Below are 27,489 nucleotides of genomic sequence, written 5' to 3' on the forward strand. Positions count from 1 at the left end.
TGAAACGAACCGAGAGAGACACAGTATGGCGACGGGGAAGATGCTCTCCTGGCGAGAGGTAAGTGGAGTCGGATTCGGATGATGACTGGGCATGAGCCCAGTCCAAGTGCTCCGCTTCCGCTACTGCTGTCAGTCAGTGGGGCTACCTTCATGGCAGCGAGCCCTCACCGCAGGTGAATCGAAAATCCATGTGTAATAAGGTAATATGTGAGGGGCAGGGGCAACGGAGGCAGATCGAGCTCGGAGGGCGGGGATGAGTCCTGGGCTGGAACTTTCCTTCTTGTGGCGGGGGAGGGGCAGCGCGGGACCAACCTCGACGCGCCAGCAATCCCGGCATGGGGCCCAACTGTCCGGGAATCGTGTGTCCCCTCTGGCTTTGTTTAGCGTCGTAGGCTGGTCGTACCTTGCTGCTGCATGTGGAAGGTATACACTGGTGAGGCAAGCCTGAGCCTAGCCTCTAGCGGTGTTCTGATTGTAGCAGTGGCAGTGGTTAGTGGCACTGTGGAGCAGGCTCCGTCTTGTTTTGGATTGTGTTTCTGGGTTCCAGCTGGTACTGCGTCCGAAGTTGTTGCAGGCAAGTGTGTTTTGGTTGCTTACTTGGAACCCTAAACCAGCCATGGCCATTCCGGCCTTCTTCGGGCTTAGATCACGCCAGGTCGCGGCCCAGGCACCGCCGTAGCCATTCCTGCCAGTCGATGTCAGTGCTCCCTGGTTCACACGTCGTGATGTTGGCGCCCAATTTGGGCCCCGTTTGACGCCCGCATGGGTTGGTTTTGTGGGGTTTGAGGGGGTGTTGCCGGTGTGGACTTTTGGTAACGTGCGGCAGAGGGAATTTGGAGGGTTTTGAGTGGCGGTGTTGACTTTGTGGGGGAGGTTGTGTGTGCCGTGGACTGGTCTTTGAGCTTGAGAGTGCGTTTGGTCTGAGGCTCGGAGGAGAACTCCAGGTGCGTGGCACGAGAGGGGATACGAGTATGGACTGGGGTGTTGCGGTTTGAGGGGTCCTGTTTCATGCGTTTTGGATCTCTTTCTGCATCATCAAGGAAGACGGGTTTGTGGAGTGTGTAGAGTTGTCGTGACATGGAAGCTTGTGCATAAGAAAGGAATGAAGCCCGTTTGAAGCAACCGCGGTGGTTGGATTGAATTGGGAAAGAAGAAGAGGAAGAGGAAGGCAGGAGCTCTTGATTGATGTGTGTTGTTCGCAGTTGATGGTGGTGGATGTGTTCGAGCACCTTTACTTTTTTATGTGGACATGATGTGGACGCAAGCCGGTCGTCGACACGCGGATTGTTTCATATCTGTGGAAGTTCTAGATCTGCAGATACGACAGACCTAGATGATGCGAGCCTGCTGAAAGGTGCGCACTTTGCCTTCTGAAAAAGGTGGATTAGACGCGCGGAATTCGTCAGCTCCTTGCAGCAGAAGTGGGCACAAGGCGACATTCTTCTTGTATAGGAAGGATCAATCGATTATCAGTGTGCATAAGAGGTTCCCGCACCCCAAGTTGTGCGCCCTATTGCTTGGTGAGTGGTTTTGACCTATTTGCACATACAGGTCACTGGCATGCATGATACAGTATGTGTAAAGCATTTGAGGCAAATGGTTTTAAGATGATTGCACTCGTGTTTGAAGGCAGTTGTCGCGGCTTCAAGGGCATCACTGACCTAAAGTTTCTTGTAGAGCAATCCGCTAGTGACAGTCTTCTTCGTGATGCAGCATGTGCAATCTCTCGTTTGTCAAAGGGGAGGGGGGTAGATGTTGTGGAATGGAATGCTTTTCTTCTGCAATGTCCGTGGGTTTTATCCGAGGACTCTAATCGAATACAAGACCCATGATTTGCCTGCTACTTTACTTTACTGCTTGAACGCTTCGTTTAGCCAGCCAGTCAGCCAGAGAGATGTAATGGAGATGTTATCTTTCCAGGGATTTAGGAACTGGTTGGATCGGTTTATGGAAGTTTGGTGTAGGCGATTTTCGTGAGGTGGGTGAATGAGTGTTGGGTTCCATGTTTGACCCAGAGAGCACACCCAGAAAGTGCATGATAAGAGTATTGAAGGTTGGATTGAGCAGGAGCTGACGGACAGCTGTTGAGTGCTGCCGGGGCATGTGCAGCGTGGCAGATTGTATTCTGAGGGTTGATTTCGTTATCTGTAGAAGTTGTCTAGCTGAGTTTGTGATTGTGTTTTTATGAAATGTATTTCATGTTCAAAGAAAATTGTTTTGCAGAAGCCGCATGGAAAAGTATTTGCAGCGGTCGGGTTATTGTATGGAACTCCTGACCAAGGCAGTACAGTGATCGTGGACAAGGTGTGCTAGAAGTGTTGGTGCATCGGTAATGGCTAAGCTGTGGAGATGGGCGCTCTCCGCGACCTGCTTGCTGGTGGTCGCACGGGCCGTGATTGCAGGGATGGGGACCAATGCTCCAGGTCATCCCGGTTGTAATTGTGAAGAGGATTGGGGGCTGCTTGAGCTAGTGACCCGGTGTCAGTTGGCCAGCGACTTCCTGATCGCCCTGGCGTACTTCTCTATTCCGCTGGAGCTGGTGTACTTCGTCAGTTTCTCGCACGTCTTTCCATTTAGATGGATTATTATCCAGTTTGGAACGTTTATCGTGTTGTGCGGCCTGACGCACTTTATAGCGATATGGACCTACGGTCCGCATTCATTTCTTATCATGCTGATTCAAACAATTCTGAAGATTGCAACTGCGCTAGTGTCGTGTGCTACTGCTATCACGCTGGTCCACGTTATTCCAACTCTGCTTCATGTCAAGGTGAGCCAGAGTGTTTTTTGTGTTGATTTGAGTTGGGTTGTGCTGGGTTAGGGTTTCCCCCTTCGGATGTTGGGCAGGCTGATGCATGTACCAACTTCATGGAGTGTTGCACACCGAGTCACGTCACGTTTGAATGATCGGCAACGAGTGCAGCGATCGATGATGGTCTGGTAATTTACTTCTCTAGGTGCGGGAGCTGTTTTTGAAGCACAAGGCTGCTGAGCTAGATAGGGAAATGGGTATCATTAAGGATCAAGAGGAGGCGGGGCGGCATGTTCGTATGCTGACAAACGAGATTCGGAGCACCCTTGACCGTCACACCATTCTGAACACAACGCTTGTGGAGCTGGCGAAGACGCTGGAACTTGCAAACTGCACAATCTGGGAACCCAACGTCGAGGGTGATGCGATAAAGCTGACTCATGAGCTTGACAGACGATATCTGCAGGTCACCTCTCGCACTGTCTCCTGTTCGCCACGTGCTCATGTTGCGAAAGAACTCGTTTTGAACGGTGTGGTTTGTGTCAACTTTCATTCCGCAGAGTGTTTCAGCAATAAGTTGTGATTAGAAGCTGCGAGGAGGACGGTGTTTGGTTGGTGATGGGGCCCGGGTTGTGGTGTACGTTGTGCGTTGTCTGAGATTTGGTTTATGGGGCTGTCATGCTTCCGCCGCTAAGAAAGGCATGGGATGTTCGGTTTTGCAGGTCCCCGTCACGATTCCAGCATCTGACAAAACTGTGCAGCAAATTATTCAGACCAGCGAAGCGATAGTGATTCCTCCTGTTTGTGCTCTTGGGAAGGCAAGCAATCATCGCGTTCTAGCCGGTGCTATGGCAGCAGTTCGTCTGCCTTTGCTGTACGTTTCAAATTTTAAGGGAGGCACGCCCGAAGTGGTCAGTGCGTCTTACGCTATCCTGGTGTTGGTGTTGCCCGGTGAAACCGGTCGAGTGTGGACAGCCCACGAAATCGAGATGGTGGAGGTTGTTGCAGATCAGGTAATCTTGGTGGCATTGCTGCCGAAACACTTGAGCTTCGGTCGAGTGTGCCACATTGCGTTTGTTATGTCAATTTTTGAGGAAGACATGCTTTGGTGCGGTTGACGGGGATACTGGGATGCGATGCACGTTGGTGAGGATGTCTTATCGTTTGCGATAGAGGGGGTGGACATGAGCTTTGCTGGATTGGTGAATTCCGTAGAATTTATCCTGGAAATGTGTTGCTTTTAGGTTGCAGTGGCTTTGTCTCACGCGGCAGTGCTAGAGGATTCCCAACGTACGAGAGACGCGCTGGTGGACCAAAACAAAAAACTGCAAGCTGCGCGGCAGGAAGCAGAAACAGCTATTCGTGCCCGCAACGATTTCCTGGCAGTAATGAACCACGAAATGCGAACTCCAATGCATGCGATCATTGCCCTGTCTTCGTTGTTACAAGAGGGAAAGCTGACGGTGGATCAGCGGAGTATGGTTGATACCGTTGTGAAAAGTAGCAGTCTGCTGTCGACCTTGATCAATGACGTGCTCGACTTTTCACGGCTGGAGGATGGAAGTTTGAGTTTGGAGATGCGTCCTTTTGAGCTCCCAACCGTTTTGAGGGAGGCCGAGAATCTTGCCAAACCGATGGCGAAGGGGAAAGGGCTGGACTTCTTTTTCGACATAAATATGGATGTACCGCAGTGTGTGATAGGGGACGAAAAGCGCCTCCTCCAAATCACTTTGAATATAATTGGTAATGCGGTGAAGTTCACTAGGCTCGGATTCGTGTCCGTCTCCGTGAGCCTGGAGAAGTACGATGCGAGTATTAGACGGGACCCGAGGAACCCGAGCTGGCGCCCGATACCATGCGACGGTTTTGTGTACATTCGTATTGTTGTGAAGGATACCGGATTGGGAGTGAGGGAGAACGACATCCCTCGGCTGTTCAACAAGTTTGTGCAAGCCGACAGCACAACCACTCGTCAGTACGGGGGCACTGGACTAGGTTTGGCAATCTGCAAGAAGTTTGTTCAGGTTTGTGAAGTGCATCCTTCTATGTATCGTGATTTTTTGCATTTTCTGCTTTTGGTTCGTCGTAACCCGTGATCATCAGGTTTGATTTAGATTCTGGCAGCTGTATTGACTTGAGTGTTTGGATGTGTGTTCGTTATCCTTTCTGATGACCTTACTTATGATCACCGCCGTGCAGCTCATGAATGGTCACATTTGGATTGAAAGCGAGGGTATAAACAGAGGTTCTGTAGTAACCTTCATAGTGAGGTTACAGGTGCAGTCGGATTCAGCCAAGGAAAGAGGTAGGCCGTCTCGTGAGGAGCAACTGAATAAAGAAGACCTGAAAGGTCTGAAAGTTCTAGTTACAGACGACAACAGCGTGAACCGCATTGTGACCAAAAGACTATTAGATAGGTTAGGTTGTTACACGACTGTAGTGGAATCAGGGCAACAGTGTCTGGCTGCTCTGTCGCAGCCTGGCAGTGGATTTAGGGTTCTCTTGCTGGATTTGTGCATGCCGGAGATGGACGGATATGAAGTGGCCAGGATCATCAAGCAAAAGTTTCGACAGGGGGAGCCTTTAGTCGTTGCTTTGACAGCGAATACGGACAAGAATACGAAAGAGCGGTGTATGCAGATCGGAATGGATGAGGTTGTGTTGAAGCCGATCTCGCTGCAAGAGATGAGCGCCGTGCTGTGCAAATTGTTGCACAACCCAAAGAGCGGTTCTCGTTCCCACGGCATGGTGAATGGAAGATAGTAGACTTCCGCAGGTGAATAGCTCCACAGCATATGTGCGATGTACAAAGTTCAATTTTATCTTCGTGCCGAATTTCCTCTCTTGTTCTACATCTGTCGCAATCCGCTGGGCAGTACCTCACGCTGTTGCAGTATTTTTGTTCGCTTGGGTGTGGTTCAGTAAGATTTTGGGTTGCTTTATAAAATGTTGTACTTTTGAAGTGTCGGATAAGTGTTGAGGCGAGGATTGTTTGCTCTGATTTTGGAAGTCGACGTCGAACATCGAGGATGTCGTGAATGTGTACTGAAAGGGAGGGTTTTGCAATGGTTGCGACGCGCGAAATCAGAGTCGGATCTGTGCAGAGGAGCTTCCTGGTAATGACGATAAATGAGGTGTATTTGAGACTCAGGGCGGTGGTAAGAGAGTATTTGGGATTGTTGTTTTTGATGGGGATGGAAAATTCGCGCTTTGCCGTGTTCTGCTCTTGGCCCACAATGTGTTGTGGTCTTGACTGATGAGCGCCCGGTCGGCGCCATTCCGTCCCTCCTTTCATTTTTTTATTTCTTTGTCAACATAGTAATCTACTAATATTAGAAATGGCACGGCTGTCTATTGTCACAGAGCATAGTCATTGTTGAAATTGCTTATACCATATTGCTGCCATTTCAGTAAATCAGTTACAAGTTTTGTACTATCATTGCGCTTAATCACAAAGATTGAACTTTTGTTATTTTCTAACTTTTGACGGTGAAATGCGATACATGACTCTTCAGCTAATCAATGATGCCAAGGGAAGATTATTGATTGATTCGTAAAAAAGTTTGCATGTCTTCTTCACAGGGATTAGTGGATATCTGCTAGCTTTGACTCAGAAAAGCTGTTATAAAACAACTGAGTGCTATTCCACTGCAAACGACATCACTCAAACGCCCAAGATGCATGACGAAAAAAGGCTCACCAAAGTAGACAAACAACATTCAATTTCAAATAACCATTAAAGAGAAACAAATTAAAACTAGGAAACCAGAAAGAAGTAAGAATCCACCAATGATAGACTCAAGGTGTTCGAAAATGCTACAAAAAAAGAAAAATGAAAGGAGGGACGGAATGGCGCCGACCGGGCGCTCATCAGTCAAGACCACAACACATTGTGGGCCAAGAGCAGAACACGGCAAAGCGCGAATTTTCCATCCCCATCAAAAACAACAATCCCAAATACTCTCTTACCACCGCCCTGAGTCTCAAATACACCTCATTTATCGTCATTACCAGGAAGCTCCTCTGCACAGATCCGACTCTGATTTCGCGCGTCGCAACCATTGCAAAACCCTCCCTTTCAGTACACATTCACGACATCCTCGATGTTCGACGTCGACTTCCAAAATCAGAGCAAACAATCCTCGCCTCAACACTTATCCGACACTTCAAAAGTACAACATTTTATAAAGCAACCCAAAATCTTACTGAACCACACCCAAGCGAACAAAAATACTGCAACAGCGTGAGGTACTGCCCAGCGGATTGCGACAGATGTAGAACAAGAGGAAATTCGGCACGAAGATAAAATTGAACTTTGTACATCGCACATATGCTGTGGAGCTATTCACCTGCGGAAGTCTACTATCTTCCATTCACCATGCCGTGGGAACGAGAACCGCTCTTTGGGTTGTGCAACAATTTGCACAGCACGGCGCTCATCTCTTGCAGCGAGATCGGCTTCAACACAACCTCATCCATTCCGATCTGCATACACCGCTCTTTCGTATTCTTGTCCGTATTCGCTGTCAAAGCAACGACTAAAGGCTCCCCCGGTCGAAACTTTTGCTTGATGATCCTGGCCACTTCATATCCGTCCATCTCCGGCATGCACAAATCCAGCAAGAGAACCCTAAATCCACTGCCAGGCTGCGACAGAGCAGCCAGACACTGTTGCCCTGATTCCACTACAGTCGTGTAACAACCTAACCTATCTAATAGTCTTTTGGTCACAATGCGGTTCACGCTGTTGTCGTCTGTAACTAGAACTTTCAGACCTTTCAGGTCTTCTTTATTCAGTTGCTCCTCACGAGACGGCCTACCTCTTTCCTTGGCTGAATCCGACTGCACCTGTAACCTCACTATGAAGGTTACTACAGAACCTCTGTTTATACCCTCGCTTTCAATCCAAATGTGACCATTCATGAGCTGCACGGCGGTGATCATAAGTAAGGTCATCAGAAAGGATAACGAACACACATCCAAACACTCAAGTCAATACAGCTGCCAGAATCTAAATCAAACCTGATGATCACGGGTTACGACGAACCAAAAGCAGAAAATGCAAAAAATCACGATACATAGAAGGATGCACTTCACAAACCTGAACAAACTTCTTGCAGATTGCCAAACCTAGTCCAGTGCCCCCGTACTGACGAGTGGTTGTGCTGTCGGCTTGCACAAACTTGTTGAACAGCCGAGGGATGTCGTTCTCCCTCACTCCCAATCCGGTATCCTTCACAACAATACGAATGTACACAAAACCGTCGCATGGTATCGGGCGCCAGCTCGGGTTCCTCGGGTCCCGTCTAATACTCGCATCGTACTTCTCCAGGCTCACGGAGACGGACACGAATCCGAGCCTAGTGAACTTCACCGCATTACCAATTATATTCAAAGTGATTTGGAGGAGGCGCTTTTCGTCCCCTATCACACACTGCGGTACATCCATATTTATGTCGAAAAAGAAGTCCAGCCCTTTCCCCTTCGCCATCGGTTTGGCAAGATTCTCGGTCTCCCTCAAAACGGTTGGGAGCTCAAAAGGACGCATCTCCAAACTCAAACTTCCATCCTCCAGCCGTGAAAAGTCGAGCACGTCATTGATCAAGGTCGACAGCAGACTGCTACTTTTCACAACGGTATCAACCATACTCCGCTGATCCACCGTCAGCTTTCCCTCTTGTAACAACGAAGACAGGGCAATGATCGCATGCATTGGAGTTCGCATTTCGTGGTTCATTACTGCCAGGAAATCGTTGCGGGCACGAATAGCTGTTTCTGCTTCCTGCCGCGCAGCTTGCAGTTTTTTGTTTTGGTCCACCAGCGCGTCTCTCGTACGTTGGGAATCCTCTAGCACTGCCGCGTGAGACAAAGCCACTGCAACCTAAAAGCAACACATTTCCAGGATAAATTCTACGGAATTCACCAATCCAGCAAAGCTCATGTCCACCCCCTCTATCGCAAACGATAAGACATCCTCACCAACGTGCATCGCATCCCAGTATCCCCGTCAACCGCACCAAAGCATGTCTTCCTCAAAAATTGACATAACAAACGCAATGTGGCACACTCGACCGAAGCTCAAGTGTTTCGGCAGCAATGCCACCAAGATTACCTGATCTGCAACAACCTCCACCATCTCGATTTCGTGGGCTGTCCACACTCGACCGGTTTCACCGGGCAACACCAACACCAGGATAGCGTAAGACGCACTGACCACTTCGGGCGTGCCTCCCTTAAAATTTGAAACGTACAGCAAAGGCAGACGAACTGCTGCCATAGCACCGGCTAGAACGCGATGATTGCTTGCCTTCCCAAGAGCACAAACAGGAGGAATCACTATCGCTTCGCTGGTCTGAATAATTTGCTGCACAGTTTTGTCAGATGCTGGAATCGTGACGGGGACCTGCAAAACCGAACATCCCATGCCTTTCTTAGCGGCGGAAGCATGACAGCCCCATAAACCAAATCTCAGACAACGCACAACGTACACCACAACCCGGGCCCCATCACCAACCAAACACCGTCCTCCTCGCAGCTTCTAATCACAACTTATTGCTGAAACACTCTGCGGAATGAAAGTTGACACAAACCACACCGTTCAAAACGAGTTCTTTCGCAACATGAGCACGTGGCGAACAGGAGACAGTGCGAGAGGTGACCTGCAGATATCGTCTGTCAAGCTCATGAGTCAGCTTTATCGCATCACCCTCGACGTTGGGTTCCCAGATTGTGCAGTTTGCAAGTTCCAGCGTCTTCGCCAGCTCCACAAGCGTTGTGTTCAGAATGGTGTGACGGTCAAGGGTGCTCCGAATCTCGTTTGTCAGCATACGAACATGCCGCCCCGCCTCCTCTTGATCCTTAATGATACCCATTTCCCTATCTAGCTCAGCAGCCTTGTGCTTCAAAAACAGCTCCCGCACCTAGAGAAGTAAATTACCAGACCATCATCGATCGCTGCACTCGTTGCCGATCATTCAAACGTGACGTGACTCGGTGTGCAACACTCCATGAAGTTGGTACATGCATCAGCCTGCCCAACATCCGAAGGGGGAAACCCTAACCCAGCACAACCCAACTCAAATCAACACAAAAAACACTCTGGCTCACCTTGACATGAAGCAGAGTTGGAATAACGTGGACCAGCGTGATAGCAGTAGCACACGACACTAGCGCAGTTGCAATCTTCAGAATTGTTTGAATCAGCATGATAAGAAATGAATGCGGACCGTAGGTCCATATCGCTATAAAGTGCGTCAGGCCGCACAACACGATAAACGTTCCAAACTGGATAATAATCCATCTAAATGGAAAGACGTGCGAGAAACTGACGAAGTACACCAGCTCCAGCGGAATAGAGAAGTACGCCAGGGCGATCAGGAAGTCGCTGGCCAACTGACACCGGGTCACTAGCTCAAGCAGCCCCCAATCCTCTTCACAATTACAACCGGGATGACCTGGAGCATTGGTCCCCATCCCTGCAATCACGGCCCGTGCGACCACCAGCAAGCAGGTCGCGGAGAGCGCCCATCTCCACAGCTTAGCCATTACCGATGCACCAACACTTCTAGCACACCTTGTCCACGATCACTGTACTGCCTTGGTCAGGAGTTCCATACAATAACCCGACCGCTGCAAATACTTTTCCATGCGGCTTCTGCAAAACAATTTTCTTTGAACATGAAATACATTTCATAAAAACACAATCACAAACTCAGCTAGACAACTTCTACAGATAACGAAATCAACCCTCAGAATACAATCTGCCACGCTGCACATGCCCCGGCAGCACTCAACAGCTGTCCGTCAGCTCCTGCTCAATCCAACCTTCAATACTCTTATCATGCACTTTCTGGGTGTGCTCTCTGGGTCAAACATGGAACCCAACACTCATTCACCCACCTCACGAAAATCGCCTACACCAAACTTCCATAAACCGATCCAACCAGTTCCTAAATCCCTGGAAAGATAACATCTCCATTACATCTCTCTGGCTGACTGGCTGGCTAAACGAAGCGTTCAAGCAGTAAAGTAAAGTAGCAGGCAAATCATGGGTCTTGTATTCGATTAGAGTCCTCGGATAAAACCCACGGACATTGCAGAAGAAAAGCATTCCATTCCACAACATCTACCCCCCTCCCCTTTGACAAACGAGAGATTGCACATGCTGCATCACGAAGAAGACTGTCACTAGCGGATTGCTCTACAAGAAACTTTAGGTCAGTGATGCCCTTGAAGCCGCGACAACTGCCTTCAAACACGAGTGCAATCATCTTAAAACCATTTGCCTCAAATGCTTTACACATACTGTATCATGCATGCCAGTGACCTGTATGTGCAAATAGGTCAAAACCACTCACCAAGCAATAGGGCGCACAACTTGGGGTGCGGGAACCTCTTATGCACACTGATAATCGATTGATCCTTCCTATACAAGAAGAATGTCGCCTTGTGCCCACTTCTGCTGCAAGGAGCTGACGAATTCCGCGCGTCTAATCCACCTTTTTCAGAAGGCAAAGTGCGCACCTTTCAGCAGGCTCGCATCATCTAGGTCTGTCGTATCTGCAGATCTAGAACTTCCACAGATATGAAACAATCCGCGTGTCGACGACCGGCTTGCGTCCACATCATGTCCACATAAAAAAGTAAAGGTGCTCGAACACATCCACCACCATCAACTGCGAACAACACACATCAATCAAGAGCTCCTGCCTTCCTCTTCCTCTTCTTCTTTCCCAATTCAATCCAACCACCGCGGTTGCTTCAAACGGGCTTCATTCCTTTCTTATGCACAAGCTTCCATGTCACGACAACTCTACACACTCCACAAACCCGTCTTCCTTGATGATGCAGAAAGAGATCCAAAACGCATGAAACAGGACCCCTCAAACCGCAACACCCCAGTCCATACTCGTATCCCCTCTCGTGCCACGCACCTGGAGTTCTCCTCCGAGCCTCAGACCAAACGCACTCTCAAGCTCAAAGACCAGTCCACGGCACACACAACCTCCCCCACAAAGTCAACACCGCCACTCAAAACCCTCCAAATTCCCTCTGCCGCACGTTACCAAAAGTCCACACCGGCAACACCCCCTCAAACCCCACAAAACCAACCCATGCGGGCGTCAAACGGGGCCCAAATTGGGCGCCAACATCACGACGTGTGAACCAGGGAGCACTGACATCGACTGGCAGGAATGGCTACGGCGGTGCCTGGGCCGCGACCTGGCGTGATCTAAGCCCGAAGAAGGCCGGAATGGCCATGGCTGGTTTAGGGTTCCAAGTAAGCAACCAAAACACACTTGCCTGCAACAACTTCGGACGCAGTACCAGCTGGAACCCAGAAACACAATCCAAAACAAGACGGAGCCTGCTCCACAGTGCCACTAACCACTGCCACTGCTACAATCAGAACACCGCTAGAGGCTAGGCTCAGGCTTGCCTCACCAGTGTATACCTTCCACATGCAGCAGCAAGGTACGACCAGCCTACGACGCTAAACAAAGCCAGAGGGGACACACGATTCCCGGACAGTTGGGCCCCATGCCGGGATTGCTGGCGCGTCGAGGTTGGTCCCGCGCTGCCCCTCCCCCGCCACAAGAAGGAAAGTTCCAGCCCAGGACTCATCCCCGCCCTCCGAGCTCGATCTGCCTCCGTTGCCCCTGCCCCTCACATATTACCTTATTACACATGGATTTTCGATTCACCTGCGGTGAGGGCTCGCTGCCATGAAGGTAGCCCCACTGACTGACAGCAGTAGCGGAAGCGGAGCACTTGGACTGGGCTCATGCCCAGTCATCATCCGAATCCGACTCCACTTACCTCTCGCCAGGAGAGCATCTTCCCCGTCGCCATACTGTGTCTCTCTCGGTTCGTTTCAATTCTTTGACGCCATTCGTCACTGTGCGTCCAACTTTTGTGTCTGAAAGGAATCGTTGGGGATCCGCCAGTTTCCAGGTTCCGGCGTGAGTCGCTGTTGTTGGTTACGTCTTCGAGTGCACGCTAGTTCAGTCTCCTTCCGTTTTCTCCTTCGCATTGCGCATGGAGACCCGTACGAGCAACTCGCCTCCTTCTTTCAGCAGTTTGTCACCGCAGCGAGTCAACGGGTTTTTCAGGGGAATGGGACGATCAGCCAAGATTCGAAAGTCACTTGGGATCGGCCTGCGGGGAGAAAACCAACAACGCCTCTGCTGCGCCCCTTCGCCACCCCCGAACAGAGTCACTCCTGGAGTGCACGTGCCATGCCCGACCCGCTCTCCATGTGTGCCCCGATCTCAACATTCTGTGATTTCTACGTGAAACTCCACGACATTAGACACCATGGAGACGCATCAGAACGAATCCTTCCGGACATGTTTTTCGTCCGCCTCAAGCCATGAAGCGGTGCTGCTTCACAGGCGCACCAAGGGCGTGCGGGAATCGTATTGGCAGGTGGGGTCGCGGGTGGCTGCGGCGCGATCCCGAGGTGGCCCGTGTCCAAGATGGCAGGACCTGGGTGAGGGTTTTCCTTCCGGGATCGATCGCGGCAGGGCACGACCAGGGCGTTGTCCTGCATGGCTTGCAGGCAGGGCAATCGCAAGCGCCTTGTCTTGAGCTTTGTTTGGCTTTGCGGTCGAGTCGGTGTGCAGCCAAGAGTTGTCGGGCTGGCACTGGTGTGATTACAGCAGGGGTTCGGAAGTGCTGGGTGCAAGATGATTTTAGGTGAAGGGCTACAAGTTGTGACGTTTTCCAGCCTTCATGATCATGAATGAGTGATTTGTATGTGACGAAAGAGGTTTGGTTTTTCGCTAGGAGTCGAGCATAGTCTCTCAAGCTGGTGGCGCTGAGAGGCAGTCATTACATAACTATTCGATGGTTGTACAGAACACTTGTATGGTAAGCCGCAGTTGTTGTAAGAGATCAGTTTTAGCGCATGGTTCGAAAGGTGGGTGCGTGAATCTACGGCGTCTGTGCTGTATGCACACGCCGCGAAGCACGAGTGTCGACGATGCTGTTAATGTGTGCGATACGGTGAAGGGGATGAGGAGGGTTGGGTGTGTGGGGCTTAAGAATCTACTGCTCCATACCCAGCATTACGAATGCGTTGCGAGGGGGACATGTTGTCGATGCCTTCAGTAGCGTGGGGTGGGACGCCACCCAGTTTGTGTTGTGGTTACCAGACGTCACGAGTCTCTTGATCATGGTCGACAACAAGCACGCCACCCATGTCTCTACGACGAAATGGTGAGCAGGTGGTCGTCTGCAGCAATGGCTGTCCACTCTTGAATTCCCATGGGAACAGAGAAGAAAGCACAAAGCTGTGTGAATCATTATCGTCGGACTCAGCCAACACGCAGCTGCCGAAGCTGATGACGGGGTGCTCACGAAGCAAGCATCGGAACGTCAAGGGCACCACCAGAAAGTGACTCAACAGCCAATAATTTCACATCCACACTGACACACATATAAGTCCTTAAAATTTTCCTTTGATAATAGAAGTTACAAATTTATCTCTCTTAATTTGATTTATGTGCTTATTAGTGTTGTATGTTTTTTGAATTTCATATCAACATTTCATGATTAAGTCCAATTAAGTCCAATCAAGTATATCTTGAAAACCACTTGTGAGTGATATTATGAATAATACTTCCTAATCTCATGATATTTTTAAATTTGAATTTAAAGACATAATTCTCAATTTTAAGGGGTGCTTACTTGTTCTTAAAGAAAAATCACAATTTCTTGTTCTTTAAGCAATTCATGATTTTCTAATTATAAGACATTTTGAATTTGATATAAGCTTAAAGTTGACGTCAAGAGATTTTTGGTGGCTCCATTTGAAGAATATAACAAAATTTTATGTAGAATTATGTATTAAGGGAATTAATAAAAAAATAAAAACAAAACAAAAAAAAATATTTGTACACTCTTGTATCATTCAAAAAGAATAGATATTTATTCAAAAATATTATAATATAAAAACTTGAATGGCTTTTGCTAAAGACAAAAAGAACATACATTCTTAAAATAAGATTTGGAACAAAAAAATGCTTTGATAAGAATAAGACTTACTAAACAAGAAGTTTAAAATATACCCTATCAATTTGTATAGGTTCAAGCCTTCAATGGATAAGTTTCTTAAAACTTAGGAGTTGTCATCATGACTTGACTTATTCCTTTCTAACCAAATTTATATACTTTGCATCTTATAAAAAATTGATTGTTGCATGCAATGGCTCGGACAATAAATTATTTCAATGGGTTTGTTCTTGGCTTTGTCAATAATAAGTCTTTGACATTATCTTATAATTCATTATGAAATAGATTAATAAAGACTTTATCATTTTATTACACATTGTCATATTACATGTTGTCTTGTTTAAAAATGTACTAAGTACTTGGATGTAGAAGTTAAAGTGGAATTTTGCAACAACTAAGAACATAAAAATCTTATTAAAATTCTATATAAATCTCAATTGAATTGTAAAAATTCTAATCAAACCTTAATCAAATTCTAATCAAACCTTAATCAAATTCTAATGAAACCTTAAAAAAACTTTAAAAGAATCATAAAGAAGTCCTAAAAAATCCCTAAAGAAATCATAAAAAACTTTGAAAAAATCCTAACAAATCATATGTAAATCTTAAAGAAATATTAAAAAGAAATTATTAGAAAACCATAGGTAAATTTTAAGCAAGTCCTATTGTTTTTTTTTTTTTTGTTTTTTTGTTTTTTTTTTTTTTTTTTTGTAAAAAAAAATCTAACAAACTCTATTGAAATCTTAGATAAATTCTAACAATTTTTTAAAAATACTAAAGAATTACAATTAAATCCTATCTAAATTATATAACAAACTCAAAACCTCAAGGACTAACAATTTAACTATTGATCTTAACTCAAAATTTGCATACCTCTAAATATCTTAGTTGAAAACAAGCTAAATAGATTTGAAGATGATCAATCTTGTCTAATGGGAGAAAATCTCATAGTCTATTTTGGTGTTGACTAACCTCTTTTTCAAACCTTGATGTCAATTTTCCAATGCTAATATTTCTTGTTTTCACTATTTAATTATTTTCAAATTTTGAATTATTTTTGCAATCAAGCCTACTACTAATATATCAAATTTTATCTATGTTTAATCAAGCAATTGTTGCAAATTATAGAAATCTTCATTGACTTTCCAAAATCCAATTTCTAAGATTTTGACTCATATGAATTTTTGTAACCATTAAATTAACTTGTTTGACCAAGCTCAAATATACAACATACATTTAAGACAACTATAATCACAAACCTATAATGTTTTACTTATAGATTTGCTACAAATCTCACAAAATGCTCTAAAATATAAATCTTTTTTATTTCACAAAAACTAGAGTCATTTTAAAACAACTTTAACTTAATTAAGCTCCTATAAAGCCTTTACAAATTCAAATCACCCAATATCAATGTTTGGAGAATCTTCCTTTAGTTTTTTTCTCAAATTCACTCTTTGATCTATATAGAAATCCTTAAGTTACCATTGGTGTGTGTTTCATATTTGGAGGTCTAAGTTTGATTTTAATTCACAATTGATCATCATTAAGGTTCAATTTCTAGCTTTTGAAGGTTATTTTTGCTTTAATCTACTCTCATTGGTCTTCTAAAGATGAATATATATTTTTTGGTTTTCTAATCAACATTTGTTTTGTCTTGTTTATTATCTTATAAAGTAAATAAAAGTCTTTTTTTTTAAATAAAAAATTTAATTTACAATAAATCTATATTCTATCTTTTTATATTTTATATATATTTTTTAAAACTATAATTCATATATTCTTATTTCTTGTTGTGGCTAAGTTTCAACATAACATCCTTACAAGCATTCTTTTGGAATTCAATAGTTTATATGGTTGCTAAATATAATTCCTATTGCAAAGATATGAGTATTGTTTCTTCTATCATTTCTCAATTATTTTTTCCAAATGTGGTTGCAAGCATTTCCAGGAATAAATTTAGGTCATATAAAACTTATGAATCATTTTGCATAAAAAATGCAAAACAAGAAAGAGCACTTCCAAATAGAAGTGCTCATATGAAGTTGACTTGAATAAATGTATTAGGATATTAAAAATTATATAATTTTAGATAAAACTTTATCTATTTTAGGAATATTTGAATTTTTTCTTATTTTATTAAAAATATTATTTAGATTATTATTTTAAAACTAATATCTTCACTTTGAAAGCTAAATTAAGTAAAAAATATAAAATCTCTAGTAAATGTAAATTTTAATAAAAGGATGAATCACTGTATATTCTGTTATTAAAGGATCAAGAGAGAAACCATTAAATCCTTGCCTTTGTATCTCATACCAATTGTAATCTAGGCAATTATATGTATGACTACAAGTAATAAATATTTTATTATTAAATGGAAGTAAAAATGACTAGTTAAGCACAAAAGTACATATTCAACTATGTGCTTTTTCAGCTTAAGATGATGTAAAGTAATTTAAATGTTGAAAACATCTTTTCAAGAGATGCATTTTTAAAAAGGTTTTAATTGGAATGTTTTATGTGATCTTTTCACAAATCAAATCCTCCTTTGGACTTATTTTTTTTGATTTTTAGAGATGAATATTTCCACAATTATATCACAATTCAAGCGTTAGAGCCCATATTGTACATGAACTTTTATACATATAAATGCCTAGAATTACAATTGGAGTGCCATATTATAATTCATCTTCTAACTTCGTTAAAATGCCTTCTTTTAGCATAAAATATATTGACATTTTGAGTAGACTATCTACTTAGGTTTGTTATTTTATTATAAATGTAAATATATTATTATATTTTACAAGTTGCAAATCATCCACTTTTAAAGTAATATTTTTATATTTTAGCATGAAATATTTTTCTTTTAAAGTAGTTAATTTTCTTTGATTGTAAATTTATTTTGATTTTAAATGATTTAAATTATATATATTTTAAGTAACTTTGTAAATGTGATTCTTTTTTTATTAGTTTTAATTTAATTTATTTTATTTTATTTTATTTTGAATTTTAAGATTTTATTGTCAAAATATTTAAAATTGTTATAGTGTTTAAATTTATTTTTCATAGTAATTTTGGCTATATACATTTAAATGTTTTTTAATTTTAGGAGTAGATATAATATTTGAAGTTCTTTGTCAGAATTCATGTTCAGCTGTTTTTTATACATGAGGCTAATTACAACTTATATCAAACAAGTATTAGTGCAATAAAGCTCTTTTAACTCATTTTTTAAAGTTGATTTATAGGTACTGTCGATGATTTTTTAAAAAAATACAAAGTATTAGTTCATCAGAATAATTTGTATTTAAGCAATTAAACAGAAAAATCAATTCTTAAAGTTTTCTCTCAGCAAAAAAATTGTTGATGGAAATAAAACCAAGTTAATGCAATAAGTACTAGATACTCAAATTTTATTTTTTTACAACCAAAGAAATTATAGATTAATATAATTTAATTTAAATAAATAACTCTAGAAGAAGTATTTAAATCTTATTATTAAAAGTAATGTTTTCTTTGTAAAAAAGTAATTCATGTTATAAAAGATAGTTGTATCAAATTATAAGGATCTAATACCAAAAGCTCAAACTCATATATAATAAATTTCAAATAACTAATGTATTTAGTATGAATAGAAATCTTTTAATTAGATAAATCTAAATTAAAACCATTATTTATATATCTAATAATACCTCAATTTTGTATATCTTGTTTCAAACTTCTTACATTTGTTTTAATTTTAAATTATAATTTTTTAACATAAGTTCTTTTAAATATTCGAATCTCACTATGTTTTTTAGATAATAATTTTATATTATAACAATAATTCATGTAGTCAAAAAAGATGTATCTTTTTTAAGAAATATTATTTAAAGACAACTAATTGTCATGGAAATGCATATTTTTTCCAATAGATATTTAAATGATATGAGTAGATAGAAGTAAGTAAAATTAGATTAATTTAATAATATCTTATAGAATAGCTTTTTAGTAGCTTCATAAATATAGTTTCAACTTTATATGTGTCTAAAGGTGATTAGTAGTTTGAACTATTGGCAAAAATATTAACCACATGTCATATGTGTTGATAGCTTGTGATACAAGCTAATCATGTGGCACCATATAAGAAACTTGACTATAAGTTAAAGCATGAGTCTTGCAAATTAGACACATGTTAGAGGTCCTATAGAATTTTGTCAAGTAATTCTTAGTTGGATAAGATATATGGATGCAAGAATGAAGCCTTTTCCACTCTTGTCAGTTCTTTTCTTACTTTCAGTCTAGTTTCAAGGATTTATAATTTTTTTTTGTCTTTTAGAAATAGTTATTTTAGTTTATTTTTTAATATACATACTTTCTTATTTTCATTTTGTATTGATAAGATTGTTTATGGACTCAATCTTATTTTTTATATATATTAACTATGAAAAATGATTTATAGATGTTTCTTAAAAACTACAAAGATTATGCCTTAAGCATTAAGTTTTAGGATTTTTTAGCACAACTTTTGAAAATAGAGAAGTTGCAAGAAAAATTTCAACAGTTACATAGCATATTTAGAAAAGTCTAAATATCTAATCTAGTTTTTAAAAACTAATCAAAGCTTTACAAGAAAGATATGATCTAGTCAACATGTTTCTACTCACTTCTATTTATTTCTATTTACTTCTATTTAATTCTATTTACTTAAGTAATTTAGACATTTTTTATATTATCCACTCTTTTAGACAATAAGTTCTATAAAGAAAAACTAAATTCCTTCATATATTAATGAAGTCTAACATCTGCTAAATGGTATTATCAACATAATTATATATATATATATATATATATATATGTATATTTATATATATATTTATATTAAATGAAGGTAGCAAATAGGTCCCTTCAATTATTAACAAAATTTCATATTAAGGCAAAAATTCTATTATGTTATTTGATCATTTTTAAGGACTTTATAACTATTTTTTAGCTACATTTTTTGAATGACATCAAAAGTATGAATTTTAAATAATCTTACTAAGTATCAAAGTTATTTTTTGAGATTATAATATCATACATGTTATTTCTTATCATTTATTTAAGAAAAGACACGTTTATTTTAAGAATCTTCATCTAAATCCTTATAATTTCTAAATTGAAACAATCTAAGTGCCTTTTTAATAATTTTGCAAATAAAAATTCTTAAAATGAATCAATTAATTTTTGAATCTTTATATTGCAAAGAATATCTATTAACTAATCTTTAGACTTATTTTTCTTTAATTTATATCATATTATGGTCAATAATTGATTATTGGTTTTGATGGATATTGTCCATAAAAAATAATAAGTTGAATGCATTTGCAAGATTCTTAAATAACTTCTATGTACCTATACAAATATCACATTTTTTTTTTGTCTTATGTAAATTATAGCTTAAAATTGTATTAGACATTTGATTAGTAAATAAATTAATCCAAATCTTTAATTTTTTTATATTCCAAAAATAATAATTGAAATGATTAGAAATACCATTCTTGAAAAACTTGATCTTTTTAGATATCCTAAATCAAATTAATTTTAAATCCTATTACTTCTAACTTCTAAGTTTGAGCAATTCTAAATAATCTATATAAATTCAAAGTAAAACCTATAACAATTTTAAAAACAGACTTTACAAAATTTGAAGTAATTCTATAAATTTATAAACAAATCCTAAACAAAATCTTAAAAGATTCTGCATAAATCCTTCAAAAATCCTATCATTTTTTTAAATAATAATAAATAAAATTTTGATAAATCTTTACTAAATTTCAAAAAAATTATAAATAAATCCTATTAAATCCTAATTATTAAGAAAAATTTAAGTATCAATATTTATAATTTTGATTTTGAACTTTCTTTAGATATTAAATGGTGTTGAATATTCTAATTAAAAATAGTTTTTTTCAATGTCAAAAAGACTTAACTTATAAACAAAAAGAATTAGGCTTATTATTATCTTAATACCAAGCAACTTACTTCTTTAATTTTGATGTTAAGTTTGAAGCTAAAATATTTCCTTATTTTATTTTTATTTAATTTTTAATCTTAACATGAGCTTTTGTTTTAAGGTATTTGTAAGTTTAAAAATTTATTGCTCAATATAGTTAAAAAATCTTTATATAAGCTTGATAAGCTTATTAATCTTTAATATAGTAACTACTAATTTTTTGTTACATTCAACTTTTGATAAATATAAATATAATAAATAAAATAATTAAAAATTAAAAAAAATTAAAAAAATATATATTCAATGACTAAAAGACAATCAATCTTAGATCTAACAAAAGATTTAAGATATAGCTGAAATTGTGCATTCAAATTTTATTACAAAAGAAAATGATGTAGAACTAAAATCTCGAATTTAATTAGCTATCATAAAACTACTTCAAATCTAATTTATATACATTTAATATTCTTAATTTTTTTAAAGAAATATTCAATCAAATGCTACTTTTTGATATACAAAAAAAAATTCTACTTTTGTTATAAGTGCCTATTTTGTATCTTAATATTTTATTTCAATCATATTTTACAAATCATCTTCTTTGAATTTTAATCTTATCTTTTTAAGTTTATTTTTTCAAAATAATATTTTAAAATTTAATTTAAAAGAAATTATAATATATTTTTATATATTTATATGTATTTTTATTTATAGCTTTATAAAGTAAATAAAAGTTCATCTTATTAAAATAAAAATATTAATTTATAAATTATTTATTATTTCTAGTCTATTTATATATAATTTTTTAAAAATATCAATTAATATTTCAATTTAGTCTTTTAATACATATTGATCTTGATCTATGCTTTTGACTTATGATTATAATACAACACAATCCTATGCTAATGTATAAGATTTTTAATATATCTTGGTGTTTCTTTACGTATAAGACTTTTTTTGCTTAAAATCCTTAGTTTTTATCTATTTCACTAAAAATTGGTAGTAATTTCTTTCTTTTTAATATGTTAATTATTTAAAAAAATACAAAAAATATAAAAAATACAAAATATGTAAAATATATGATAAAGTTTTATTGATTTTATTATTTTCAATCAACATGCTATTGGATTATTTAGTTATTTGATAATAAAAAATAAAATCTTTATTGCAATGATAATTGAACTTGATATTATAATGTAACAATCACATCTCAATACAAATTTTGAATTAAAATTATTATTTTTTTAGAACATTAACTTTGGTTCTTTGTTATTCTTAAGTTTTTTTTAATTATATGTTAATTTTTGTATAAAACATTACTATTCAATATATTGAGACTTTAATTTTTAAAAAGTAAAGAATTTTTATTTTAAAATAATCAGCATTTAAAAATTAATAAAAAAGATTGTATTAAATTATTATATAAAAATTACACTAATAACAATATTTTTTTTGAATTATCTTAATGATATCTAAAAATAAATATTTGATTCATAGATTTCAATTAATGAAGAATTTGAGGATGAAAATCTAAAGATCATTTAATATTAGTCTTTTAAAGATTAGAAAGTCACTCAAAGATGGTAATATATTGAACTAAAATGACTATTGCCAAAGACAAAAAGACTAGAAAGTCTTAAAACAAGACTTAAGACTAAAAAGATGTTGGTAAGAGTGAAAAAGGCTTCACTTTTGCTTTGATATATACTATCTAACTAGAAGCTACATGACAATGTTCTATAAGACTTTTAACATATGTTGATTTTATAAGACATGTGTCTTAATTTATAAGGTAAGTTTCTTATATCTGCACCACATAATTAACTTGTTGTACAAGCTATCAATATGTGTGATACATGACTAATTTATTGACTAAGTTTTTAATCTATCAATCAACTACAAACATATGTAAAGTCAAAACTGCATCTATAAAGCTTTTATGAAGCTTTTGTAGAAGATATTATGAAATTAATTTACTTTTATCTACTACTATCTAATCATATATGTAATTATTGGAATAAGTATGTATATCCATGAAATTAATTTTTTTTTAGGAACAAGTTTTATGATGAGTAATCATCATATATTGAAAAAAATTTAAGTTTTTGTAAATTATATTTGCAACATATTTTGATTTTTGTTCTTTTTTAAGATAGTTGATAGATCTTTTCAACCATTGATTGTGTTTCATACCTAAGCAAGAAAACCATTGTATTAGTCGATTATTATTGAAGCCTTTATAATTAAATATTTGAAACAATGTTAGAAGTTGTTTCTATCTCTAATACAATTACCAAACATTAGAAGTTTCTTCTAAGATTGTGATATCAAACATATTGTATATTTCCATCTATTCAAAGAAGAATATATCATTCTTAAGAATCTTCATTTTGATTATGTCAGCTTAAAGATTATAACAATTAAAATGTCTTGTTAAATAAGTCAATAAATAATAGCTCTTAAATTGAATTTGATGGTTTTTGATTCTCCATCTCTTGAATGCCACAAGTACATGAAAATTATAAATAAGGAGAGAAGTTAGAATGCAATCTTCTCTGAACTTTGTTTCTTTCAAAGCAAAGTTTTTTTATTCTTTATATTGAATTTGATAGATATTATCAATAAAAAGCTTCAACCCTCTTTGCACCATTTACAAGATTTTTTGCTAGGTCCCACATATATTTATTAATATTATATCTATACCAATGAATAAGATATTTTAACCTATTCTAGCACCACCTTGAATTTAAGACTTCTTCTACCTCAAACTCTTTGTTATTATTCACTTCTATAGAAATTAGTAGTGTTTGTCTTCTTTTTGAGATATTCACTATCTTATATGACTCAAGAAAAGACATGTGGAATGTAAAATAAATCTTCATAGAATTTGGTAGATATAATTGATAAGCAACAAGATTGATTTTTTGATAAATAGGAAATAGTCTAAGCCTATGATAATCTAATTTATCACAAAAGTGGATAGCTTTGATAGTGATACAAAATAACCATACCTTATCACCAACAAAGAATTGAAGTTGCTCCTTGCGATACATTTCTAAGTTGGTTTTTTCTTGTTTTTGAGCTTCTTTTAATTTTGCCTTTAATGTTGTATGTACCTCAAATAAATAATTTGTCAAATCTTTTGCCACATGATTATTAAATTTTAAATAGTCAAAAATATCAAATTTAGATGATAACCATAATTAACATAGAAAGTTATTTGTTAAGTAGAAGAATATATCGAATTATTATAGGCCAACTTTATCAATGGCAAAACACTTGTCCAATCATCTTATTGGTAGTTGATAGTTGTAACATGGCATAGATAAGATAATTGTATTATTGGCACGTAGAAACAGGTAATTGGAGTCATTTTTAGAAAGTTTTTATAAGTTTTTAAAATTGGGGCCAGATTAATGGTTAATGTGGGATCCACCATAGAATATCCTAAAAGAACTAAGAGTAGTTATCTAGATCGAACCTACCTCTAGAATCTTCTAGAAAGATGATTATTTTGGTAGGATCGACTATTATGGATATTTTAGAAAGTTTCAAGCTAGTTGGGTAAAATATACATAGGACTAATCGAGGCTATTTGGAGCATTTGATTAGATATGGCTTTGGTCCCTTTTTCTTAATAAAATTTGGTTTATATTTTTGATTATATTTTATTTATTTATTTATTTATTTTTGATCTATTTTATCTTTTATGTTTTATTCTATTTAATCTTATTCAATTTTATTTTGGTCTATTTTTGTCCTACTTTGTGATGGAATTTATGTTACTGTAGATTAGAAGGATTTTGAAATCTTTAAGAGAATTCAGTCTCATTGCATTAATATTAGAATAAATAATAGTATGTTCTTTGGTAAAGTATTAATAGCCACTATTTAGTTAAAGATCAATTTTGTAGTCACACCAATTATTATTTTAGAATTACCACGAGCTACTTTTAAGAAGTCAATTAGAAGAGTAGATGGCATTATAACAAGAAAATTTGGCAAGGAAATTGGAGTATGGAAGATATGGCGGAGCTATCTTGGATGGTGGCTTAGATGCAACACTTTTTAGACCAGATAGCTACTTTGCAAGTACAAATAGAAGCTTCTATGGCAAAGGAGTTGGCATTTGCTAGGTTCAAACTAATTAAGTTCAAAACATATTCTAATACTTCAAGATAAGAAGATATATGCCAATGGCTCTTTAACATGCAATAATACCTCTAACTATTTGAGGCAAGTACCACTCAAAGAATTATGTATATAAATAACTATTTGAAAGGTATAGCAACCTTTTGGTGGTAATATCAAACTCAAAATTATAGAGCTCAAGGTAGATTTTGTAATTGGGAGGAATTTGAGACCAAACTTAGGAATCAATTTTGGCACATTAATGTAGAGAAGTTAATATACAATCAATTAGCTAACCTTATACAATCCAAGTTAATATAAGATTATGTCTCTCAATTTAAGTTCTTATGTCTTTAAATTGGTAATTTTGTAAAGGTAGATATGATGGATTAATTTATATAAGAGTTGAAACTTGTAGTTCAATAAAAGGTGGAATTAAAGGATCCACAAATATTTGAAGAGGTAGTTAGGATTGCAAATAAGGTCAATGCTATAGATTTTAGAAACCATGGAGCACAACCTATAGGACAAAATTCCATGCTACTATCCAATATTATGGCACAACAACCAATGCCAATAGAGATTGGTACCTTGTATAGATTGTTGAAAATACTTAGATGATAAATATTTATATAAAAGTGATTGTGTTATTATTATTGAGAGTTAGGCCATCAGATCAGAGATTGTTCAAAGTGTCAAAATTCAGGTAGGAACAAATCAAGGTGGATTCATAATCTTGAGGCTCACCAAGATGATAAAAAAGTACAACAAAGAAATAGAATTCACCAATAAAAGTACCAAGGGCCAATATTAGAAATATTTTTTGTCTCTCAGAGACAAATAAGATGACCTTAAATAATTATTAGAAGGGTCAATTCATGTATCTTGCAGATTGACTAAGAAAACAACTATTTTGAGTACTTATAAATTGTAGCTCTATAAAAAATTACATCTTAACTGGATTTACTGATTGATTTGGAATTAAAATCAAAGTAATCAAAAGAAGAAGTATATACTTAGTTGATGACCAAGAGAAAATATTAAGTAAGACATGTGAAGAAGAAACCTTGACGTTAAATAACACCTATATCTTGAGAAAGAAGTTTAATATAACGAAGCTCAGATATGTTGTTATTTTTGGTATATCATAGCTTAAGATGGAAAATAAGAAAGTTAATTAGCTAGCAAGAATAATTTCTTTCAAAGACAATGGACATAAGATAATTCTTCGTACCTTTACATCAAGTAAGATAACAAAATAATTTGCAGCTTAAAGCTTACTTGTAGGAATGATTTTTATGAAGAAGAAAATGTAACATAAGTAATTGGTATTTATGATGGTTTTAAATCTTACCTTAGTGGTAGAAAAGAAAATCAAAGGAGTAGAATAAAACAACCTAATTGTGGCATGCTTCTTTTCAAATAGAATTATTGCTTGAAGCCAAACTAATAAGTCGACCAATTTATCACTTAGCATCTAATAAACTTGAAGTATTACAAAAGATATTAGAAGAATTTGTAGAAAAGAGTCTTATGCAAGAAAGCATGTTTCCATGGAAAGCACATGTATTCTTTGCATCCAAAAAAGATAGTAGAATTTGGCTTTGCATCAATTATCAAGGCTTCAATAAGTAGTCTATCAGAAATGCATATTCACTTCCATGCATAGATGATCTTCTTAATCAATTCTAAAATACAACCATTTTTAGTAAATTAAACCTTTGTAGTAGCTATTAAAAAATACTTATTAGAAAAGAAAATATAAAAAAGATGACATTTTATACATGCTATGGATATTTTAAATGGCTTATTTTATATTTTGGCCTCACCAATACTCTAACCTCCTTTACAAGTCACATGAATAGACTATTTTGGACTTTTAAGACGAGTATGTAGTTGTCTTCAACTATGATATTTTGGTCTATAGTAAAATCCCTAAAGAGCATAAATAACACCTATAAGAAAATTTGCGCTGGCTACAAGATAGTTGCTTCTATTACAAGCAATCAAAGTATGAATTTTTGAAGTTAGAGGTTACCTTCTTAAAGCATGTACTCTCCTTTGAGGTCATGCGCATAGAGCAAAATAAGATGAAAGTAATAGAAGATTGCACAACCTCCAAGGATGCTTCTGAAGTCTACTCATTCTTAAACCTTATTAGATTTTATTGCTATTTTGTTTGGTGATTTGTATACATTGCTACATAATTAATAAGCCTATTTGAGAAAGATACTTCCATTTGAATAGAAATTAGAGCAGCAAAGTGCTTTTAATAGGTTAAAAGAAACACTCATTACTACTCCAATATTACAACCATATGATGTCAACTTTTTTTATGTACTTGACATTGATGCTTTTGATTTTACTATTAGAATGGTCCTTCAACAAGATTTGAGTAGGAGTCTTCAACTTCTGGTGTATGAATCACAGAAGCTCAAAAGCATAGAGCACACTTATTCTGCATATGATTAAGAGTAATTAATAATTATGTAGCTAGGTTACTACTTTAAAAAGGAGGTTATTTAAAATAATACTATTAAAATTTAAATAATTTTATTTTCTTTTAATAATAGTTTTTAAGATTAATTTTGATTGATAGTAACTTTTACATATTTAA

The 27,489-nt window shown here is 37.2% G+C and overlaps 2 protein-coding genes across 10 annotated transcripts; one reads left to right on the forward strand and one right to left on the reverse strand.

Annotated features, from left to right (window-relative positions):
* Positions 1 to 427: 427 nt before the first annotated feature.
* Positions 428 to 6,224, forward strand: LOC112281469 (ethylene receptor 1). 6 transcript variants are annotated; one of them, XM_090250070.1, is made up of 8 exons: positions 636 to 944; positions 1,203 to 1,520; positions 2,224 to 2,770; positions 2,958 to 3,218; positions 3,475 to 3,765; positions 3,997 to 4,776; positions 4,952 to 5,528; positions 5,841 to 6,224. In XM_090250070.1, the coding sequence occupies exons 3-7, from the start codon at positions 2,333 to 2,335 to the stop codon at positions 5,513 to 5,515; spliced, it is 2,334 nt and encodes a 777-aa protein (XP_090106196.1). In that variant the 5' UTR covers positions 636 to 944; positions 1,203 to 1,520; positions 2,224 to 2,332; the 3' UTR covers positions 5,516 to 5,528; positions 5,841 to 6,224. The 6 variants fall into 6 exon arrangements, with proteins under 6 accessions (XP_024373794.2, XP_024373793.2, XP_090106194.1 ...); XM_024518026.3 differs by having other exon boundaries at positions 428 to 1,520; positions 5,763 to 6,224; XM_024518025.3 differs by having other exon boundaries at positions 428 to 1,520.
* Positions 6,225 to 6,457: 233 nt separating this feature from the next.
* LOC112281468 (ethylene receptor 1) lies at positions 6,458 to 12,210 on the reverse strand. Of its 4 annotated transcripts, none has more exons than XM_024518022.3 (7): positions 11,110 to 12,210; positions 9,860 to 10,406; positions 9,412 to 9,672; positions 8,865 to 9,155; positions 7,854 to 8,633; positions 7,102 to 7,678; positions 6,458 to 6,791 (listed from the first exon to the last, which is right to left on the reverse strand). In XM_024518022.3, exons 2-6 carry the CDS (start codon positions 10,295 to 10,297, stop codon positions 7,115 to 7,117), a joined length of 2,334 nt encoding a protein of 777 aa, XP_024373790.1. In that variant the 5' UTR covers positions 10,298 to 10,406; positions 11,110 to 12,210; the 3' UTR covers positions 6,458 to 6,791; positions 7,102 to 7,114. The 4 variants fall into 4 exon arrangements, with proteins under 4 accessions (XP_024373790.1, XP_024373791.1, XP_090106193.1 ...); XM_024518023.3 differs by having other exon boundaries at positions 6,458 to 6,869; XM_090250067.1 differs by lacking the exon at positions 6,458 to 6,791 and having other exon boundaries at positions 7,028 to 7,678; positions 11,110 to 11,427; positions 11,686 to 12,097.
* Between the last annotated feature and the right edge of the window lie 15,279 nt (positions 12,211 to 27,489).

This window comes from Physcomitrium patens, chromosome 4 (genome assembly GCF_059467195.1).
Source record: "Physcomitrium patens ecotype Gransden chromosome 4, ASM5946719v1, whole genome shotgun sequence".
Classification (NCBI taxonomy): Eukaryota; Viridiplantae; Streptophyta; class Bryopsida; order Funariales; family Funariaceae; genus Physcomitrium; species Physcomitrium patens.

What these genes read in the sequence shown, in the direction of transcription:
- LOC112281469 (XM_024518026.3), top strand. Translation starts at nt 2,333, where the DNA reads ATGGCTAAGCTGTGGAGATGGGCGCTCTCCGCGACCTGCTTGCTGGTG. An exon ending in CAACTCTGCTTCATGTCAAG is followed by an intron (nt 2,771 to 2,957) that starts GTGAGCCAGAGT and finishes TTACTTCTCTAG; the next exon opens with GTGCGGGAGCTGTTTTTGAA. An exon ending in TTGACAGACGATATCTGCAG is followed by an intron (nt 3,219 to 3,474) that starts GTCACCTCTCGC and finishes TCGGTTTTGCAG; the next exon opens with GTCCCCGTCACGATTCCAGC.
- LOC112281468 (XM_024518022.3), bottom strand. Translation starts at nt 10,297, where the DNA reads ATGGCTAAGCTGTGGAGATGGGCGCTCTCCGCGACCTGCTTGCTGGTG. An exon ending in CAACTCTGCTTCATGTCAAG is followed by an intron (nt 9,673 to 9,859) that starts GTGAGCCAGAGT and finishes TTACTTCTCTAG; the next exon opens with GTGCGGGAGCTGTTTTTGAA. An exon ending in TTGACAGACGATATCTGCAG is followed by an intron (nt 9,156 to 9,411) that starts GTCACCTCTCGC and finishes TCGGTTTTGCAG; the next exon opens with GTCCCCGTCACGATTCCAGC.